Source organism: Oncorhynchus keta, chromosome 6 (genome assembly GCF_023373465.1).
Source record: "Oncorhynchus keta strain PuntledgeMale-10-30-2019 chromosome 6, Oket_V2, whole genome shotgun sequence".
In the NCBI taxonomy this organism is placed as follows: Eukaryota; Metazoa; Chordata; class Actinopteri; order Salmoniformes; family Salmonidae; genus Oncorhynchus; species Oncorhynchus keta.
Genome location: NC_068426.1, coordinates 17,727,124 through 17,750,696, shown reverse-complemented (window position 1 = coordinate 17,750,696; position 23,573 = coordinate 17,727,124). Strand labels below are relative to the sequence as shown.

Sequence of the window (23,573 nt, the reverse complement as noted above, 5' to 3'; positions counted from 1 at the left end):
GCGTTTTGCTGATGTCAACGTTGTGAACAGAGTGCTCCATGGTAGTGATGGGGTTATGGTATGGGCAGGCATATGCTACTGACAACAAAAACAATTGCATTTTATTGATGGCAATTTGAATGCACAGAAATAACGTGACCAGATCCTGAGGCCCATTTTTGGTAAGGTATCTTTGACCAACAGATGCATATCTATTCCGTCATGTGGGCCTAATGAATTTATTTCAATTGACTGATATCCTCATGAACTGTAACTCAGTAAAATGTTTGAAATTGTTGCATGTTGCGTTTATATTTTTGTTAAGTATATTTCATGTGAAAAGTTTTGTTTCTCGGCATACACATCATGGACAAACTGAAATGGTCCACCCACACAGGCAGCGCAACAGTGCCTCTTCAACCTCAGGAGGCTGAATAAATTTGGCTTGTCACATAAAACACTCATAAACTTTTACACATGTACAATTGAGAGCATCCTGTCGGGCTGTATCACCGCCCTCAACCGCAAGGCTCTCCAGAGGGTGGTGCGGTCTGCACAACACATCACCGGGGGCAAACTACCTGCCCTCCAGGACACCTACAGTCCTACAATGTCAGAGGAAGGCCAAAGAGATCATCAAGGACAACAGCCACCCGAGCCACTGCCTGTTCCCCCCTCTACCATCCAGAAGGCGAGGTCAGTACAGGTGCATCAAAGCTGGAACCCGAAAGACTGAAAAACATCTTCTATCTCAAGGCCATCAGACTGTTATACAGCCATCACTAACTCAGAGAGGCTGCTGTCTAAATACAGACTCAAATCATTGGCCACTTTAATAAATGGATCACTAGTAACTTTAAATAATGCCACTTTAATAATGTTTACATATCTTACATTACTCATCTTGTATGTATATACTGTATTTTATACCATCTATTGCATCTTCCCTATGCCACTCGGTCATTGCTCATCCATATATTTATATGTATATATTCTTATTTAGATTTGTGTGTATTAGGTAGTTGTGGAATTGTTAGATTACTTTTTAGATATTACTGCACTGTCCGAACTAGAAGCACAAGCATTTCGCTACACTCACATTAACATCTGCTAACCATGTGTATGTGACCAAAAACATTTGATTTGATGTAACTTGTTGATTGGTCATAATGTAAACTGTTGACTACTCTTTTCAAAAAAATGTTGGCTTTACGATGAACGATGGAGTTGTCAAGAGCACAAACAGATCTGGGACCAGGGTCCGCACTTACAAAGCGTCTCAGAGTAGGCGTGCTGATCTCGGACCAGGTACCCATTGTCAATTCACCATCATCTAAAATGCCAAACTGATCCTAGGTCAGCATTCATACTCTGGGACGCTTTATTACAGGTTGATTTGTTGGCCTACTATGGAACAAAACACTTTTTTTTATTTTTTACTTCACACTGTGAGATCCAACATCAGAGGACCACACACAAACAAATAATACGTACATTTAAGAAATATATCATGAAAATGTGTGAGAACTGTTTTTTCACGTTTGAGAAATAAGTGTCCATGAGGTCATTACCAGAGGGTGGTGAGCAAAGCGAGTTCGAAACCATTGCACATGCTCAGACGGCGGGGCCGTAAAGCTACATCGCATGTTACGAACAAAGCGAATGTCTTTGCTAACTATTCACGGACGATAAACGCACATTTGCTTTACATATAGAACTAACAATACCCACTATTATTGGAGTTAAGTGGGTGTTCGGTTCCTGACTATGTCAACAGCCGACGATTCACGTTACTACAACGGTACGTTGATGTTAGCTAGCAATCGTTAACGAACGTAGCTAACTAGCTACCTGTAAACAACAATGTTCTTCCTTGCCAGCTATTTTTCTTTCGTAATACGACATGTGTTCTGAATTGGATAACTAGGAGTTGACACTACCAATACATGATTTAGCTTGGTAGGTAGCTAGCAATATAAAGTAATTAGCAAGCTGTGGTTAAACTTTAGAAGCTAGTTAGCTAGCTTTTATAGCGTTTATATGTAACGTTAGTGCATTGTTTTACTCAGGACCATGGTGCGTGTGCGGATACATTTTTATATGAGAACACACCTAGTTGGCTAACATCACCTGTGTTATAGATGTAGGTAACTAGTTACTGTAGCCAACATCAATGTTGAGTAATTTCACAACTAGCGCTCAAGCTACATCACAACATTGCAATTTGGCTGAAAACGTGTCTGCGTAGTACAGCGAGAATTTGGAGATTCCACACCACGAAGGCCCATAAATAAATTAATAAACACCTGAGGGATAAGGCTGGAGAAATGTAACTACTCTTAAATTCATAGACAAGGAATGATCAAGCGTCAATTTGATTGTTTTAACCATGTTTTGAGGCTATATAGTGTTTGTTTACATTGATTGACTTGGTTTACATTGGAGTGAAAAAAGCTTATGTTCTATTGTGATGGGGTCCGACAGTTTAACATTTATTTACCCGTTTAATTAAAAAGCCAAGTCGGTGAAGAACAGATTCTTATTTTCATTGACGGCCTAGGAACGGTGGGTTAACTGCCTTGTTCAGGGGCAGAACGACAGATTTGTACCTTGTCAGCTCGGGGATTCGATCTTGCAACCTTTTGGTTACTAGTCCAACGCTCTAACCACTAGGCAACCTGTCATATTTTTCAAGATTTAATGGGTACATTTAATTAATTCAGAAACAACTGCAGATTGCCCCTTTAATAAAACACAATTTTTCCACCACCATGAAAGAGGGACTAATGATACACTACTTCCTGATATTGCATACTATGTTCAGCCAGGGGTAAACTGCAACCTGATTGGCTTAACGCAGTGCGCAACATCCAGGAATTGTCTGAAAGTGGTGGTGGAAAATTGTTTTATTAACCCTTGACGCACATGGGAATTGGCCTATATGGATAAGGCTAAATTGAAATGTTTCTTACAGAATAAATATGAAATGAATAACCATGGTAGCAATTGAAAGGGAACAGTTTGGAGATTATTAGACTAAAGGACACAACAGTTCACCTGACATGACTGAATCCAGACATTACACTGTTGCATTTGTGTTTCACAGTTACTGTACGTTTTGCCACATTTGTTGATTGATAAATCTGAAAATATTATGGATACATTCAGTAACATTAGAATATTCCTGGAAAATGTGGGGTAGTTGCAACAAAAGACAACAAAGTGACAAGGGTTTGAGTGAGAGTACTAACTGGTACCTCCAGTGTGCACAGGTCCTAAGTAATTTCAATGCACTTTCATGGCTCATGTCTTTAAGTATGTGCTTTTTTCCCCCCAAACAATTACTGTTTGCGCAATCCAAAAACGGTCTGTTATAAATCGCAATCTCGGTATTATGAAAGCTTCTTCATTTGAAAGCTTGTTCTATTGGCACCATGATTAGCTACAGTTGAAGTTGGAAGTTTACATACACCTTAGCCAAATACATTTAAAGTCAGTCTTTCACAATTCCTGACATTTAATCCTACTTAAAATTCCCTGTCTTAGGATCACAACTTTATTTTAAGAATGTGAAATGTCAGAGTAATAGAGTGATTTATTTGAGCTTATTTCTTTCATCACATTCCCAGTGGGTAAGAAGTGTACATACACTAAATTAGTATTTTGTAGCATTGGCTTTAAATTGTTGAACTTGGGTCAAACATTTCGGGTAGCTTTCCACAAGCTTCCCACAGTAAGTTGGGTGAATTTTGGCCCATTCCTCCTGACAGAGCTGGTGTAACTGAGTCAGGTTTCTTGGCCTCCTTGCTCGCACACACTTTTTCAGTTATGCCCACAAATTTTCGATAGGATTGAGGTCAGGGCTTTGTGATGGCCACTCCAATACCTTGACTTTGTTGTCCTTAAACCATTTTGCCACAACTTTGGAAGTATGCTTGGGGTCATTGTCCATTTGGAAGACCCATTTGCGACCAAGCTTGAACTTCCTGACTGATCTCTTGAGACGTTGCGTCAATAAATCCACATAATTTTGCTTCCTCATGAGCCATTTATTTTGTGAAGTGCACCAGTCCCTTCTGCAGCAAAGCACCCCCACAACATGATGCTGCCACCCCCGTGCTTCACGGTTGGGATGGTGTTCTTCGGCTTGCAAGCCTCCCCCTTTTTACTCCAAACATAACCATGATCATTATAGCCAAACAGTTCTATTTGTTTCATCAGACCAGAGGACATTTCTCCAAAAAGTATGATCTTTGTCCCAAAGTGCAGTTGCAAACCGTAGTCTTGCTTTTTTATGGCGGTTTTGGAGCAATGCCTTCTTCCTTGCTGAGTGGCCTTTCAGGTTATGTCGATATAGGACTCGTTTTACTGTGGATATAGATACTTTTATACGTGTTTCCTCCAGTATCTTCACAAGGCCCTTTGCTGTTCTGAGATTGATTTGCACTTTTCACACAAAAGTACGTTCATCTCTAGGAGACAGAAGGCGTCTCCTTCCTAAGCGGTATGACGGCTGCGTGATCCCACGGTGTTTATACTTGCGTACTATTGTTTGTACAGATGAACGTGGTACCTTCGGGCGTTTGGAAATGGATCCCAATGATGAACCAGACTTGTGGAGGTCTACAATTGTTTTTCTGAGGTCTTGGCTGATTTCTTTTGATTTTCCCATGTCAAGCACTGAGTTTGAAGGTAGGCCTTGAAATACATCCACGGGTACACCTCCAATTGACTCAAATGATGTCAATTAGCCTATCGGAAGCTTCTAAAGCCATGACATAATTTTCTGAAATTTTCCAAGCTGTTTTAAAGGCACAGTCAACTTAGTGTATGTAAACTTCTGACCCACTTGAATTGTGATACAGTGAATGATAAGTGATATCTGTCTGTAAACATTTGGAAAAATTACTTGTCATGTAGATGTCCTAACTAGAGGTCGGCCGATTAATCCGAATGGCCGATTAATTAGGGCTGATTTCAAGTTTTCATAACAATTGGTAATCTGCATTTTTGGACACCGATTGTGGCCGATTACATTGCACGAGGAGCCTGCGTGGCAGGCTGACTACCTGTTACGCGAGTGCAGCAATAAGCCAAAATAAGTTGCTAGCTACCATTAAACTTATCTTATAAAAAACAATTAATCTTACATAATCACTAGTTAACTACACATGGTGGATGATATTACTAGATAATCTAGCTTGTCCTGCATTGCATATAATTGGTACGGTGCCAGTTAATTTCTCATCAAATCACAGCCTACTTGATGATTTAACAAGCGCATTTGCGAAAAAGCACTGTTGTTGCACCAATGTGTACCTAACCATAAACATCAACATCGCCTTTCTTTAAAATCAATACACAAGTATATATTTTTAAACCTGCATATTTAGTTAATTTTGCCCGCTGACATTAATTTATTTTAACTAGGGAAACTGTGTCACTTCTCTTGCGTTCCGTGCAAGCAAAGTCAGGGTATATGAGGCAGTTTGGGCACCTAGCTCGTTGCGAACTATGTGAAGACCATTTCTTCCTAACAAAGACCGTAATTAATTTGCCAGAATTGTACATAATTATGACATAACATTGACGGTTGTGCAATATAACAGCAATATTTAGACTTAGGGATGCCACCGGTTAGATAAAATACAGAACAGTTCCGTATTTCACTGAAAGTATCAACGTTTTGTTTTTGAAATGATAGTTTCTGGATTTGACCATATTAATCGTATTTCTTTGTGTTATTATGTTATAATTAAGTCTGATTTGATATTTAATAGAGCAGTCAGACTGAGCGGTGGGAGGCAGCAGCAGGCTCGTAAGCATTCATTCAAACAGCACTTTTGTGCATTTGCCAGCAGCTCTTCGCTTTGCTTCAAACATTGAGCTGTTTATGACTTCAAGCCTATCAACACCCGAGATTAGGCTGGTGTAACCGATGTGAAATGGCTAGCTAGTTAGCGGGGTGCGCGCTAATAACGTTTCGATCGGTGACGTCACTCGCTCTGAGACCTTGAAGTAGTTGTTCCCCTTGCTCTGCTTTTGTGGAGCGATGGGTAACGGTGCTTCGAGGGTGGCTGTTGTCGATGTGTCCCTGGTTCGAGCCCAGGTAGGGGCGAGGAAAAGGACGGAAGCTATACTGTTACACTGGCAGTACTATAGTGCCTATAAGAACATCCAATAGTCAAAGGTATATGAAATACAAATGGTATGGAAAGAAATAGTCCTATAATAACTACAACCTAAAACGTCTTACCTGGGAATATTGAAGACTCATGTTAAAAGGAACCACCAGCTTTCATATGTTCTCATGTTCTGAGCAAGGAACTTAAACGTTAGCTTTTTTTCATGGCACCTATTGCACTTTTACTTTCTTCTTTGCATTATTTAAACCAAATTGAACATGTTTCATTATTTATTTGAGGCTAAATTGATTTTATTGATGTATTATATTAAGTTAAAATAAGTGTTCATTCAGTATTGTTGTAATTGTCATTACAAATAACAAATAAATATTACAAATAAATAAATTGTCCGATTTAATCAGTATCGGCTTTTTTTGGTCCTCCAATAATCGGTATCGGCGTTGAAAAATCATAATCGGTCAACCTCTAGTCCTAACTGACTTGCCAAAACTATAGTTTGTTAACAAGAAATTTGTGGAGTGGTTGAAAAACGAGTTTTAATGACTCCAACCTAAGTGTATGTAAACTTCCGACTTCAACTGTAAGTTATAAAATACTATATTACAGTGTTAGGTTTTCACAATACAATTCAGGGAAACGGATCATGATTTTGGTGCACATAGAAAGTGGTCTTGAGTGCATTCAGTTGCGTGTGCCATGGCAAATTTTCTTCACAATAGACAAACACACAGGCTCATTCTGTTCAGATCAACCCAGGGTATAACACCATGTCATCTTGTAACTGTACATCAAACATAGTAATTATAAATGTCGTCACTATTTATGATATGGAAATGTGAAGTGCACATTTGGACTCGCGGGTGTTTGGCTTGCTTGTATGAGATCAAAGCAGTATTTATTATAATCCTCAACGTCTCATATTTCTAAATACATAGTCCTCTTAATTTACAGCATTTCCCTCGCTCAGACAACCAAAATGTTGCAATACTTACCCAATTAGCAGGAGGAATGGGGGCAACTTCTTGTTGCGCAAGGGAATTATTTTATGTACAAAAAACGGTCGCTAGGTGACGTGTATTACCGGCTGTGCAGATTAGGGTAGTGTACCCTTTAAGCCCACATACCCATTACGACCCCTTCCATCATTGAATTACAATAAAAAAACTTTGTTCTACTGTTTAGTGTTTTAACCAATTCATCTGGTTGTTATGGCCATACGTTTTTATTCTAAGCTAATCAATGTTTTATGTTATTGTTTTATGTTATGTTATTGATAGTTTTTTGGTGGTCAATTTTTAAAGCGACAAAAAACCTTGGTGTGGAGGCGACCCTCGAACACATTTTCAGATATTTTTTGTACCTTCTCAGATAAGTGATCATACTTTAGGTAAAATTAAGGAATTCATTTGCTGATATATGCACATGATGGCTTATTTCATGGACATTAATTACCATCTAATGCCAATTAAAAATATGGGTTTCTCATGCTATCAATCGTGTGTCACAGTAGCAACATAACTTGGTGAACTACAACAAGATAATATATTTCAGGAATTCACAGCTTACATTTTTAAATGCAGTTGATTTTATTTTACTGTTAAATTAACTTTGCATTGTTTGACATAGATGCCATTTTTGTAATTTTACATTAATTTCAGGTGGGCTTAGGTTACAGTAGCACAAAAAGCACCCTTATATACAGAATGTAAATGATAAAGAAATATTGTTCAATATGAACTTTGCATATATTTTAGTCTATAGTGTATATTTCTACCCCAAACCATTGGTTTCCAAATATTTAATGAGTAGATTGATATTTTTTTTTATACTTCAAGGGGTTTTAACATTTGTGGCTGTGTTATCTAGTGGAAATCGGGTCAGACGGCCAATATTAACCGAACCAAAATATTAATGCAACATGTAAAGTTTTGCGCCCATGTTACATGAGCTAAAATAAGATTCCATATATTTTCCACACACACAAACGCTTCTCAAAAATACACAAATTTGTTTACATCCCTGTTAGTGAACATTTCTCCTTTGCCAATATCCACCTGACAGGTGTGGCATATCAAGAAGCTGATTAAACAGCATGATCACTACACAGGTATACCTGTGCACTCTAATATGTGCAGTTTTGTCACACAACACAATGCCACAATGTCTCAAGTTTTTAGGGAGCGTGGAATTGTCATGCAGACTGCAGGAATGTCCAACAGAGCTGTTGTCAGATAATTGAATGTTAATTTCTCTACCATAAGCGGTCTCCAACGTTGTTTTAGAGAATTTGGCAGTACGTCTAAACGGCCACACTGCCACAGAGCACGTGTAACCATGCCAGCCCAGGATCTCCACATCTGGCTTCTTCACCTGCGGGATTGTATGAGACCAGCCACCTGGACATATGATGAAGCTGAGGAGTATTTCTGTATATAATAAAGCCCTTTTGTGGGGGAAAACTCATTCTGAATGGCTATTCCTGGCTCCCCAGTGGGGGGGGGCTATGCCCTTCCAGGACCACCCATGGCTGCTCCCCTGTCCAGTCATGGGAAATCCATAGATTATGGCCTAATTAATTTTTCCTTATATGAACTGGAACTCAGTAAAATCATTAATTGTTGCATTTTTCTATTTTTGTTCAGTATAGAAATTGCTCTGTAGTTTCTTGGTTGCTAAAATTCTACACTGTTTGCTCAATTTAAGTATATGTGAGAGAAAAAAACAAGCACTGAATAGTTTAGGGAATCATTGTACCATCTAAATAGCTGTGAAATATATTTTCAATAACAAAACATATCATTTTAGAGCTGTTTGAAGCTGGTGGACCAAAACTGAAAGTAAAAGGCTCAAGTGCGAGTCTCTGCGATTCTCCCTAGCTTCCACATAGGGTAGAAATTCTGTGTAGCTCTTTTAAACAACATGTCTAAAATTAAGCAAAATCGAAAAAGTACCTTTGAGATATTAGTATTTGTAATGTTGAATACATTTGTGACATTGTATTTCATAATAAAGCATATCAAACATCCTTCCTCCCAATGAAGTTTATATGTGAGAAATGCCAGAAGGGCCTTCCTGATGTGGAATCGCCCAGCTCGCGCTCTTGCCAAACATGCATGATATCAAAAGAAGATGACAGACCAGATCTGGACCATTACTTGGCTAATAATTGCTGTAGTTTGGTTAAATTTCATTTTCTGTGAACTCAAAGCTTACTATAGTGACTCTTTGTCCATCAGATCACGATGACCGAGTTGGAGGACAAAAGGTTCGCAACCGTAAAGGCAGAGGGCCTTTCAGGGCCCCTATGTATAGTGACCAGGGGCCAGTAGGGCCAAGACCAAGACATCGTGGTAGCCAAAGAGGCGGCGGCGGCGGCCCGGGACCCAGAGCGAGATTCGATGATGAGGATGGAGATGTGGCAATGGCGGACAGCAACTCCCAAGATGGATCCTCCCAACACAGATTGTGAGTTTGTCAGGCTGAAGACGGGACTATTTCACTGAACATGTTTTTAGGTTTGATCTTAGAAGTTCTCCTTTATACACCCTCATGTTTTTCCCCTGCTAGTAACCCTTATGGAAGGCCAAATCGGCGTGGTGACGACCGATTTGACCGGGGCCGCAGAGGTGGTGGAGGAGGTCACAGGGGTCGTGGGAATAACAAAGGAGGGGATGGAGGTGGAGGTGGCCGCAAGAACTGGTTCAAGATGTCTGTGAGTCCACATTGTAAAATAATAGGGTAGCTTTACACATTCACTAAACTGTCATTGATTGGATTGTACTTAGTCAATGCTAAATTGTGACTCTTGCAGGTCCCCTATGGAAAGAAATACGACAAAGACTGGCTGATAACAGCACTGCAGAATATCTGCTCCATGCCCTTCACCCCAGTACATGTAAGTGACTGCTGCCTAGGGGCTCTTTTTGTTAGTCAATCTAATCCAGAAATAGACTGAGCAGTGTTTCCCCTTTATACATTTAGCAGCTGTGCCTCCACTGCAACTAAAAAAATATATAAAAAATAAACGTTTTATTTACCTCTGCCACCACTGCTGAAATAATTTCTAGGGGAAACACTGGGCTTAGTTGCATTCCCCTGAAATAGCTTCATTTTATTGGCATTCTCTTTTTTTACCTCTGTTTTCTAAAGTACCACGTAGAGGGAAACCGAGCAGAGTTCTTTATTGATGATTCCACGACTGCGAATGCCTTGTTTAAGGTATCACGGAAGATCACAGACAAAGAGGGCTACAAGGTACTATTTTTTTTTCTCCACAAAACCGACCTCTGGTGGTTTTATCAAATGGTGTTAAGCGGGATATTTGTGGCAGACTAGACACCAGACAAGAACACATTAATAACGCCAGCAGAAGTTTTAAGCAACAAGGCTGGCGTCAGAGTTAAGTTTGACGGCAATCAATAAGGATGGGCCCATCAATAAATAGGACCTTGAGAAGGGGTCACGGTAAGGCTGTGGTTAATGATTACGGCTTCATAAAGGGCTTTCAATAGAAATTCTAGGACATAACCATTTCCCCCTGGGGATAGTCATTAAAAAACATGTCATTCACTCCTCCATCCTCCATCTTGTCCAGGTGACTGTACTGATGAATCCCTGTCCTCCACCCTCCTTTCTTCAGTCTGAACTAAAGCCAGCTGATCTGGAGCACCTGAAGGTAAGACGAGGAGACCAGCTCTCGAATAGGAGGAGTGATTGTTTAAATGACATTATTGTATTGATATTAGAGCCATCAGCAAGGTTATTACTTTTTCTTTCCTTCAACTCTACTTAGTAATGGCTCCTATTCTTTCAAGTACCCGCTAATGATAATAGTGCAACATTAATTATTTAGTTTCATGTATAGAGAGGTGTAAGGGCTAAATGCGTAAAACTGTCTTTCCCTCATTAGCAATGCATGGCTAAACGCTTTGATCGCCCTCAACAAGCGCTGGACTTGAACAACATCCGGATAGACCCAGGTACACGGCAAGAGCAATTAGTCACATCAAACGTTTTTCAATGTTGTATTTGCGTTATACGACCTGTATTCTGGTTTTGCCATCCAACACTCCTATACTTCCCTGATTTCCACAGACCTGGTGTCCCAGAACATTGATGTGACTTTGAACAGAAAGAACTCCATGCGTGCTGTTATTAAGATAATTGAGGAGAATATTCCAGAGGTATGGATGTGGTCAGTCCTTGTAGCTGAATAATGAAAGAATATGGATGCCTTCCTCTCCACTTATCCCTTCTCCTTTCCTTCCACAGCTTGTTTGTCTGAACCTTAGCAACAACAAGCTATTTAGGCTGGATGACCTGTCAGAGCTGGTCAACAAGGTTCCCAACCTGAAGACACTCAACCTTTCTCATAACGAGGTGAGGAGACTGGGTCTGGTTGTGGCTCAACGGGACCTAACCCCAGCACTGACCTTTACTGGGACTGCACAAAGTCTCCTCTTACTTTTCAGTTATCCACATAATTAATTTAGTCAATTGACTGGGATTAGGAGTTTTCTCTCCGTGTCCGTTCTTGTGAGTAACACCTGGCTGTTTTATTGGATGTTCTTTTCCTGCCATCATTCCAGTTAAAGACAGAGCGCGAGCTGGACAGGATCAAGGGTCTTAAGCTGGTGGAGTTATGGCTGGAGAGGAACCCCCTTTGTGACTATTTCAAGGACCAGGCTTCATACATCAGGTCAGTCTGTGCTCAGGATGGCTGGGTGGGTAATGGTAGGCTGTTGATGGTGTGATGTGCTCAGGATGGCTGGGTGGGTAATGGTAGGCTGTTGACAGTGTATTGTGAGATGGCTGGGAGGGGGGATAGTTCATTCTATTCCCTGTATTTCAGGGGGTAACTTGACTGTATTCAGGAAAGCCCTACTCTGTGGGATATCACATGTTATTTATGAATTATATGAGCCAGGAAGGACATGTTTGGTCTGGTACTACTGAATAGCAGCACAACGCTCAACTTCGAAGGAACTGGAGTGACTTGTTGATCACCATGCTATCAGAGAGTCTCACTGAGCCCTCTCACATTACTACAATAACATAGGTGGTGATTAAGTTGTTAAGACTTGACATTATCTGTTCTTGGGCAAGTGTTGAAATCGCACAAATAGCCTACTCGATGCTTGTGGGGCTGCACCTCAGTTCAAATGTAAAGCCACGTTTATGATTATTTTTTATTTTAGGTGCATGCCATATGTGCCCATGTTGACATGATCAAACCATGAACCTCTTCATACTATATAGTTCAATATTAACCAGCCAACAAATGCATGCACAAGCATTTCACTACACTCTCATTAACATCTGCTAACCATGTGTATGTGACAAATAAAATTTGATTTCATGGTTTTAGTTGAGGAAAATGGCTATCATTTCAATTATTTCTACACCCCTGCCCCCTTCTAGATTCAGGTTTAACTGTCTGTCTGGGTACTCTCTTTTTGTTGTCTGTCTCAACTGATCTCACGCTTTCCCTCTCTGAAACTCAGCAGCTGATCTTTCCTCCATTTGTTTTCTACCGTGAAGATGGACCTGTGCCCCCTACAGGCACCCCTGTATTATTTGTTTTAACAAAATCCTGACCATTTAAATTTCAAGAGCCACTACCTCCAGCATACATAACTTGGCATGGATAATACTGACCACAGCATTGTGAATGAGACTCATACTTTGGGAAGAAATTGGATCACTAAAATGGCATTTTGGAAAGGAATCCTTTTGTAGCTCAGGTGATAGAGCATGAGGCTTGTAACTCCAGGGTAGTGGGTTTGATTCCCGGGACCACCCATACGTAAAATGTATGAATGCAAGCCTGTAAGTCGCTTTGGATCAAAGCATCTACCAAATGGCATATAGTGTGTGGGTTTATATATTAAAGATTCATATGGGAACATGGTGTTGGTACATCCTCTCATCCTCCCCTATATGGGTCATGAAATGTGGCCAGTGAAGAGGGCTGGTTAGCCAATGACGGGTAAGATCCCACCTTTGATACCGGGACAACCTAAGACAGGCACAGTCGTGCATCTGGCCACATCATAACTACGTACGTATGCACTTTGATACGTACAGTATATGCTGAACGAAGAAGACATTGAAGTAAAGAACAACGATTTGCGCTACAGGCCTGGGGTTGGTGCGGGAGAGAGGTTTCCAAAAAGCCATGCAGAGTCCCCAAATACAAGCTTTCTCATAATTCCCTTAATTCTAACATGCCTTCAAGGCTTGTTTGTGCCACAAGTTGGGAGACACATCTCAGAATGTAACAACTGGAGTGAAGGAGAGGCTTTGAGAACGAGGGACACAAAGATGTATCAAGAGACCCTCAATTAGTGGGATTTCTAAATATATTAAGTTGATTTCCGGTTAAGGATATAACACTTAATGTTTATTCTGTGGTCATAAACACATGCAGTCACCTCAGAATGGTCACTGATAAAGTTGATGACTTGTTTGGTCCTTCCTCAGATATCCCTCTCAACATGTTTCCCTAAAAATAAAAAAGTGTGTTTAATAGGGCTTGGATGCCCTATTTGTTTAACCACCCCCAAAATGTTAAAATTGAAGTGGGGTCCAAAATTGTATTTATTTGTGGCACCAAAAATGTTGTGTAAGATATATTCAGTATCATTCTTGCATTAATCAATGCTAGCAACAGAGGTTCCTCCTGTAGTGATCTGTAGTGGCGCTCAGGGCCCAGCTCTTTCTGTTTCTTTTCTTTCCTATTTGTCTTTTCTTCATCTGAAGGGGATGCTTTGCATGGTCTCCTCAAATAACACATTTTCTATTCCTTAAGGCTGGCTAACATACCACTCAATCACCCTAGTGGAATTGCATCTTCTATCAAAGCTTTTTGTGAACTCCTCTTTGCTGTTTTGTTTTGATCGAGCATGCCTGTCTTTTCTATGTTACCATAAGTTTTCCCTCTTCCCTTTCTACCTGAAACGACATGTTGTAACTTTAACTAGCCTTAATGTAATGGATTAACCCCCCCGTGTTTACCCATGATTCATGTCAATCTTTCATCTCCAACAGTCTCCATCACCTCCTCTACAGTCTTTAGATTTCATTTCACTGTCTCTTGGTCCTGTGACGTGTGTGTGTGTGTGTGTCAGACACCTCAAACATTCAACATTTGAGTAGTTTGACCATAATCTCACTCTTGTGGTCTCTACCAAGTACATTGGTCACACCACGGGCCCCTCCCAATCACCAGGCCACTCCCCTATACGTGTGAAAAGCACTGATTTGTCTCTTGTTGGTATGGGGCGCTCACAACCAACGTTCACACCCCTTCCAAGACAACGTGTGTTTCGGCGTGTAGGGGGGGACGGTGAGTATCATCACAAAGGGGTGAGTACATTGCCACAGGAAAGGGGGCCGAGGCCCACCGAGTGGCACAGCGGTTTAAGGCACTGATCAGTGCTAGATGCGTCACTACAGATCCAGGTTCGATCCCGGGCTGTGTCGTTGCCGGCCGCGACCGGGAGACCCATGAGGCGGCACACAATTGGCCAAGCATCGTCCGGGTTAGGGGAGGGTTTGGCCGGCTGGGATGTCCTTGTCCCATCGTGCTCTAGCGACTCCTTGTGGCTTCTGGGCGCATGCACGCTGACACGGTCGCCAGGTGTACGGTGTTTGCTCCAACACATTGGTGCGGCTGGCTTCCGGGTTAAGCGAGCAGTGTGTCAAGAAGCAGTGCGGCTTGGCAGGGTTGTGTTTCGGAGGACTCATGGCTCTCGACCTTCGCCTCTCCCGAGTCCGCATGGGAGTTGCAATGATGGGACAAGACTGTAACTACCAATTGGATATCACAAAATTGGGGTAAAAAGTACAAAAAAAATACATAAAGGGGCTGTCGTCATAGATTGATTTGGTATTGGTTTATCTGTATTGGACCATTCATATTAGTACAAGAGGATGTGTCGTTGTAACATTGAGAACCTCTCCACTGATATGCAGAGCTGACTATGTCATGTTCAGGAATGGGTGTGTTCTATTCTGAACAATCAGTTCGAACCAATATATGTGGTTATAATGACAAATCAAGTCCATGTTGGTGTTTACTGCCTAGTTCCGCCCCTCATTTAAGTTAACTGTATGGACAGGGATTATATCAACATTTGGGTGGCTATTAGAGATTTTTTTAAATATATATATTTTTTAACCTTTATTTTACTAGGCAAGTCAGTTAAGAACAAATTCTTATTTTCAATGACGGCCTAGGAACAGTGGGTTAACTGCCTGTTCAGGGGCAGAACGACAGATTTGTACCATGTCAGCTCGGGGATTTGAACTTGCAACCTTCCAGTTACTAGTCCAACGCTCTAACCACCCTGCCGCCCAGTGGGGAGAACAAGTATTTGATACACTGCCGATTTTGCAGGTTTTCCTACTTACAAAGCATGTAGAGAGAGGTCTGTGATTTTGATCATAAGTACACTTCAACAGTGAGAGAGAATCTAAAACAAAAATCCAGAAAATCACATTGTATGATTTTTACGTAATTAATTTGCATTTTATTGCATGACGTAAGTATTTGATCACCTACCAACCGACTCTCACAGACCTGTTAGTTTTTCTTTAAGCCCTCCTGTTCTCCACTCATTACCTGTATTAACTGCACCTGTTTGAACTCTGAACCTGTATAAAAGACACCTGTCCACACACTCAATCAAACAGACTCCAACCTCTCCACAATGGCCAAGACTAGAGAGCTGTGTAAGGACATCAGGGATGAAATTGTAGACCTGCACAAGGCTGGGATGGGCTACAGGACAATAGGCAAGCAGCTTGGTGAGAAGGCAACAACTGTTGGCGCAATTATTAGAAAATGGAAGAAGTTCAAGATGACGGTCAATCACCCTCGGTCTGGGGCTCCATGCAAGATCTCACCTCGTGGGGCATCAATGATCATGAGGAAGGTGAGGGATCAGCCCAGAACTACACGGCAGGATCTGGTCAATGACCTGAAGAGAGCTGGGACCACAGTCTCAAAGAAAACCATTAGTAACACACTACGCCGTCATGGATTAAAATCCTGCAGCACACGCAAGGTCCCCCTGCTCAAGCCAGCGCATGTCCAGGCCCGTCTGAAGTTTGCCAATGACAATCTGGATGATCCAGTGGAGGAATGGGAGATGGTCTTGTGGTCTCATGAGACAAAAATAGAGCTTGTTGGTTTAAACTCCACTCGCCGTGTTAGGAGGAAGAAGATGAGTATGAGTACAACCCCAAGAACACCATCCCAACCGTGAAGCATGGAGGTGGAAACATCATTCTTTGGGGATGCTTTTCTGCAAAGGGGACAGGACGACTGCACCGTATTGAGGGGAGGATGGATGGGGCCATGTATCGTGAGATCTTGGCCAACAACCTCCTTCCCTCAGTAAGAGCATTGAAGATGGGTCATGGCTGGGTCTTCCAGCATGACTCCAGCATGACAACGACCCGAAACACACAGCCAGGGCAACTAAGGAGTGGCTCCGTAAGAAGCATCTCAAGGTCCTGGAGTGGCCTAGCCAGTCTCCAGACCTGAACCCAATAGAAAATCTTTGGAGGGAGCTGAAAGTCCGTATTGCCCAGCGACAGCCCCGAAACCTGAAGGATCTGGAGAAGGTCTGTATGGAGGAGTGGGCCAAAATCCCTGCTGCAGTGTGTGCAAACCTGGTCAAGAACTACAGGAATGTATGATCTCTAATTGCAAACAAAGGTTTCTGTACCAAATATTAAGTTCTGCTTTTCTGATGATGTATTAATTACGTAAAAATCATACAATGTGATTTTCTGGATTTTTTTTATTTTTTAGATTCCGTCTCTCACAGTTCAAGTGTACCTATGATAAAAATTAGACCTCTACATGCTTTGTAAGTAGGAAACACTGCCAATTTTGCAGGTTATCAAATACTTGTTCTCGCCACTGTATATGTGTTTGTGGTTGAATAGTGTTTAGGGGGATGACTGTCTATTTATAATCAGCACTAACTCCTGTCTCTTATCTTCTGTGTTTTTGTGAATGTCGGACAGCGAGGTGAGAGAGAGGTTCCCCAGGCTTCTCAAACTGGTAAGGATTCAATCAAACGCTTTTAGGATTTCAACAATTGTTTATTCAACTCGTTTTGGATATTATTATTATTATTGTTATTGTATTTGTGAAGAATTTACACCTCTTCAATTTAGTCATCTTTGTCTTCTCTTCCTGACCTCTCTAACTCTCACTAGGACGGTCAGGATCTCCCACCGCCCATAGTCTTTGATGTGGAGGTGACTCCTGCCGCCCTTCCACCTTGCAAGGTAATACATGCACAACATTGGTTCTCATTTAGGGGCTTTTCATGTAACCGTGTGTCAAAACAGGAGTGTTTTCTTTTAAATTCTCACCCTTCAACTGCTGTCACAGCCCAGCTACTTCTGCTCTGAAGAGATCAAGACTCCCATCGTTGGCTTCCTACAACAGTGAGTTTTATGTTGAATCCACGGACACAAATGCATACACATACACATTACTGAACAAATGCATACGTACACTACACACTGTTATAGATGCGGTAAAGAGGTCAATGGAACTCAACCAAAACAATGGAAATGCCAAGGCAACTCTTGGTGGAAAGATTATGAATGACCTCATTGCCCCTCAGCAAAATTATCTTACATTTAGGCTATTGTTTATATGTGTATTTCACACAATGTTGATATAGAAATCATCGTATAATGCTTGTATGGATGCCAACTCCTATACATGTTCATGTCATCGTCACCAATCAACTGCATTACAGTTAAAGACTACTTTGAACATCATCACTGATTTCTGTATGCTAGTGTTAGCAGTTGATGTTACTATTCAATAGCACAGACCCCAAAGCATCCTATTTCAGGCTCAATGTATAAACAAGTTGGACCAATGAGAACTTGCATGTAGCTATGAGTCCCGGACTGAAATCCCTCCCATGTCTCTAACCCATTGGTCATTAATCCCCTATTACAGAAAAAACACTATTTCCATTGATCGTTAGTACTATATTGACTTTTAGTACTCTATTGACCTATCGTCCTCTGCGTTGTGTATTTATCTTCGAAATATTCTTACACTAGCTATGCTACCAGCTTATACAAACGGAAGTTAACATTTTAGCAGTAATTTCTAAACCCTGAAAAGGGACAACTTCTAAATGTTATACAGTGAAAACAGCCAAATATATCCAAATCAGACTGTAGTAACCACATTGTGGGCCTGTTACAATACATCAATCATGACGGATTTGACAAATATCCACTTTGTTAGATCAGATTAGTTAAATGTGAGCCAATCCGGCGTTCCATTAACCTTTTACCGCATGTATCCTTTGCAAATCTCAACTAAACCGGAACCCAAAATGCTCTGATGCACTACAACACACCTTTGTTTTTGTTTAAAACAAAAATGCAGCATGATTTAAAAAAAATAAGACACATTGATCTGCTTTGATAGATACTATCTGTACTGATTGGAAATGTAAGTTGTTGTGTGTTTCTTATGATGTAAGTTTTTAAAGAATAATTTTTCCCCCAGATACTACAGTGTGTATGACTCCGGAGACAGACAGCCTTTGTTAGATGCCTACCACGATGGAGCAACCTTCTCCTTGAGCATGCCCTTCACCATGCAGAACCCCTCCAGGTACCCCTTGGCTAGTTATTAATGTTCCCTGTCTCCAGCAGCATGCATAAACGGTTTAAAATAAAGTGTCAACAAAAAAAATTAAAGATGGCGCCGGGGGAGATGGCTACCGTTTTACGGCCTCCTAACCAATGTGCTATTGTGTGGGGGGTTTTTGCGTTATTTTTAACTTATTTTGTACATAATGTTTCTGCCACTTATGACCGAAAAGAGCATCTGGATATCAGGACAGTGATTACTCACCTCGTACTGGACCATGATCTTTTTTCTTTAACGAGTTGGACGAGAAGGGTTTACTTCAGACACCCCGACAAGGCCCAAATCCACATCATTCACATGAAGAAGAGACGGAGATATCGGGGATGTAGGTCGGGGTGCCTTGTAAGGATCCGACGGCGAGTGAGTAATCCCCCTCTACCATCAGTCCTATTAGCCAACGTGCAATCATCGGGTAACAAAATGGATGAGCTCCGATCTAGACTATCCTACCAACGGGACATTAAAAACTGTAATATCTTATGTCATGCATGAAAGACGACATGGATAACATACAGCTGGCGGGGTTCTCGGTCCATCGGCAAGATAGAATAGCTGCCTCCGTTAAGACCAGGGGTGGCGGTCTGTGTCTATTTATAAATAACAGCTAGTGCACAAAATCTAATTTTAAGAAAATGTCAAGGTTTTGCACGCCTGATGTAGAGTATCTCAGGATAAGCTGTAAACCACACTATTTACCGAGAGAGTTTGCATCTATTTTTCACCATAAACCGATGCTGGCATTAAGACGACACTCAACGAGCTGTATAAGGCCATACGCAAACAAGAAAATGCTCATCCAGAGACGGTACACCACATCAGTCACTGACTTCATCAATAAGGGCATTGATGACATCGTCCCCACAGGGACAGTACGTACATACCCCAACCAGAAGCCATGGATTACAGGCAACATCCTCACTGAACTAAAGGGTAAAGCTGCTGCTTTCAAGGAGCGGGAGTCTAACAAGAAATCCCACTATGCCCTCCGACGAACCATCAAACGGGCAAAGCATCAATACAGAACTAAGATTGAATTGTACTACACTGGCTCCGATGCTTGTTGGATGTGGCAGGGCTTGCAAACTATTACGGACTACCAAAGGGAAGCACAGCCATGAGCTGCCCAATGACACGAGCCTACCAGATGAGCTAAATAACTTTGATGCAAGCAACACTGAAGCATGCATGAGAGCATTAGCTGTTCAGGACGACTGTGTGATCACGCTCTCCGTAGCCGATGTTAGTAAGACCTTTAAACATTCACGAGGCAGCAGGGCCAGACGGATTACCAGGACATGTACTCAGAGCAGGCGCTGACCAACTGACAAGTGTCTTCACTGACATTTTCAACCTGTCCCTGACCGAGTCTGTAATACCAACATGTTTCAAGAAGACCACCATTGTCCCAGTGCCCAAGAACACCAAGGTAACCTGCTTAAATGACTACCGACCCGTAGCATTCACGTCTGTAGCCATGAAGTGCTTGGAAAAGCTGGTCATGGCTCACATAAACACCATTATCCCAGAAACCCAAGACCCACCCCAATTTGTATACCGCCCCAACAGATCCACAGATTATGCAATCTCTCTTGCACTTCACACTGCCCTTTCTCACCTGAACAAAAGGAACACCTATGTGAGAATGCTCATTGACTGCAGCTCAGGGTTCAACACCATAGTGCCCTCAAAGCTCATCAATTAGCTAAGAACCATGGGACTAAACAACTCCCTCTGCAACTAGATCCTGGACTTCCTGATGGGCTGCCCCCAGGTGGTAAGGGTAGGTAACCACATCTGCCACGCTGATCCTCAACACAGGGGCCCCTCAGGGGTGTGTGCTCAGTCCCCTCCTGTACTCCCTGTTCACCCATGACTGCATGGCCAAGCACGACTCCAACACCATTAAGTTTGCTGACGACACAAGGTAGGCCTGATCACCGACAACGAAGAAACAGCCTATAGGGAGGTCCGTGCCAGGATAACAAACTCCTTCACCGGGATCAAGACAAAGGGGATGATTGTGAACTACAGAAAAAGGAGGACCGCGCACGTCCCCATTCTCATCAACGGGGCTGCAGTGGAGCAGATTGAGAGCTTCAAGTTCCTCTGTGTCCACATCACCAACAAACTATCATGGTCCAAACACACCAAGACCGTCGTAAAGAGGTCACGACACATGCCTATTCCCCTTCAGGACACTGAAAAGATTTGGCATAGGTCATCAGATTCTCAAAAAGTTCTACAGCTGCACCATGGTTGCATCACTGCCTAGTATGGCAACTGCTCGGCCTCTGACTGCAAGGCACTACAGAGGGTAGTGTGTACGGCCCAATACATCACTGGGGCCAAGCTTGCTGCCATCCAGGACCTCTATACCAGGTGGTGTCAGAGGAAGGCCCCAAATAATTGCCGAAGACTCCAGCCTCCCTAGTCAGACGGTTCTCTCTGCTACCACACGGAAAGCGGTACCAATTCTTGGTCCAAAAGGCTTCTTAACAGATTCTTCCCCCAAGCCATAATACTCCTGAACAGCAAGTCAAATGACTACCCAGGCATTTTGCTTTGTCCCAACCCCACCCCCATTTTTACGCTGCTGCTACTCTATTTATTATCCATGCAGTCACTTGACCTCTACCTACATGTACATATTACCTTCACAAACCGGTGCCCCCCGCACATTGACTGTACCGGTAGGCCCTGTATTTCGCCACGCTACTGTTTTATTGTTGCTCCTTAATGATTTATTTTGGTTTATTTTAGTAAATACTGTTGGTTAAGGTAAGTAAGCATTTCACTAAGGTCTACACCTGTTGTATTCGGCGCATGTGACAAATAACATTTGATTTGAGTCACTCAGTATCACCAATTTGTCACCTGTTTCTAAGGTAGTCAGTTGGTCACTGTCTCCCTTTGTGTCTAGGTGCAGTCTTGGAGATTACCATAAAGACAGTCGCAACCTGAAAAAGCTCAAGGATCCCAGTGAGTCTCGTGCTACTTCAGTTTTCAGAAGTGATGTTTGTCATGATGTCATCTCTTGCAAATGTAGTAAACCTGTTGGTAGTGAAAGTCACCATGATTGTTCGCTCATATACACAAAGTAAATGATTTGAAAACCTTTGTTCTTTCAGCCACACGATTCCGCTTACTGAAGCACACTCGTCTGAATGTGGTGGCTTTCCTGAGCGAACTGCCCAAAACGCAGCATGACACTGCATCTCTAATTGTGGACGTCAACACCTTCACCGTGAGTGGAATACTTTTATAACCATCAATTCCCATTCAAAGCCCATGACCATCCTTGATCTCCTGTCCCTCTCCTACTCCTGTAGAACACATTACTGTCGTTCACGGTCACTGGAGTGTTCAAAGAAGGTATGTTTGTTCAACTTTCCTAACTTGGTTAACGTATGTAGTTTGTTTTGTTTCCCACATTTTCATTCCCCAAAAAGTCATGAACCATGTATGTTGCGTTCTCCTTCTGTCACACCAGTTGAAGGTAAATCCCGCGACTCTGTGAGAGCTTTCTGTCGGGTGTTTGTCACAGTGCCAGCTGGAGGGACAAGGTAGGCCCTACAGCTAGCCATGTACTTTGTCTTGATCTCAATAAAAATGTTGATACTAACGGGAAAATCATTTCTCATGTATTCCTCTCGTTTCAAGTCTTTGCATAGTGAATGACGAGCTGTTTGTGCGCAATGCTACGACTGAGGAGATCCGCCGGGCCTTTGTGGCACCTGCCCCCACCCCATCCAGCAGTCCTGTCCCCACCCTCTCAGCCCCCCAGCAAGAGATGCTCTCTGCCTTCTCACTAAAGTCCGGCATGAATCTTGAATGGTCCCAGAAGTAAGTGGGAAACACTTACTTTGCATTCGATTTTAAGCGGGCTCAAGTCGTGACAAACACTGTTGCTTTGTTTTTTTATGTTCAGGGTTTTGTGGGTGTAATGTTGCATTCATATTGGTTCTAACCTACTTTATCGATGTATATCAGGTGCCTACAGGACAATGAGTGGGATTTCAACCGAGCAGGGCAGGTCTTCACAGACCTCAAGGTAAATAACTACTTATTTTACTCTGTAAATGAGACTAAACATTCCTAGATTCAAATCTTCATCCTAGTAAAGTGTCTAAGGGAGCAATGTGTGTTGCTTTAATTGCCAATCTTGTTTTACCTCAAATGTTATGCACCCTTTTAGGCTTCAGATAGTAAAAACAACTACTGTTTCTCCTCAGGCTCGTGGAAAGATCCCAGATGTCGCTTTCATAAAGTGAACAGGAATGGCTGTGAAGCTTTTTAATTATTGTCATTGGTCTTATTTCTGTTGATTCTTATGCAGTTATCCTCCTGGATTACAAGATAACATATACTTCATTATTTGTATAATTAAACATGATTTAACGTGTTCAAATAGGCTTGTTATTTCATCACACCGAACATCTTCCTAATATTGAGTGGCAGCCCCCATTTTGCTCTCAGAACAGCATGGACTATGCTAGCCCATGTTGGCTGGATTTCCTTTGGGTGGTGGGAAACGAAGTGTGAAAAACCCAGTATTGTTGCACCTACTACCATACCCTGTTAAAAGGCACTTTTGTCCTGCCCATTTACTCTGAATGGCACACACAGCTGTCTCAAGGCTTACAAATGTTTGAACTTGTCTACACTGAAGTGGATTTAACAAGTGAAAGCTATGATCAACCTCATAAGAGCAGGTATTGTAGTTTTGAATGCAAGTAGTT

At 42.0% G+C, this 23,573-nt stretch overlaps 1 protein-coding gene across 1 annotated transcript; it reads left to right on the top strand.

Annotated features, from left to right (window-relative positions):
- The first annotated feature begins 1,551 nt into the window (after nt 1-1,551).
- On the top strand, nt 1,552-23,242 carry LOC118385113 (nuclear RNA export factor 1-like). The gene is made up of 21 exons (XM_035771974.1): nt 1,552-1,780; nt 9,362-9,590; nt 9,693-9,837; nt 9,937-10,020; nt 10,275-10,379; nt 10,720-10,800; nt 11,035-11,104; nt 11,220-11,308; nt 11,397-11,504; nt 11,714-11,823; nt 17,166-17,202; nt 17,361-17,432; nt 17,539-17,594; nt 18,688-18,795; nt 21,755-21,813; nt 21,963-22,078; nt 22,164-22,206; nt 22,325-22,397; nt 22,495-22,677; nt 22,825-22,885; nt 23,067-23,242. The coding sequence occupies exons 1-21, from the start codon at nt 1,747-1,749 to the stop codon at nt 23,103-23,105; spliced, it is 1,902 nt and encodes a 633-aa protein (XP_035627867.1). The 5' UTR covers nt 1,552-1,746; the 3' UTR covers nt 23,106-23,242.
- Nucleotides 23,243-23,573: the final 331 nt, after the last annotated feature.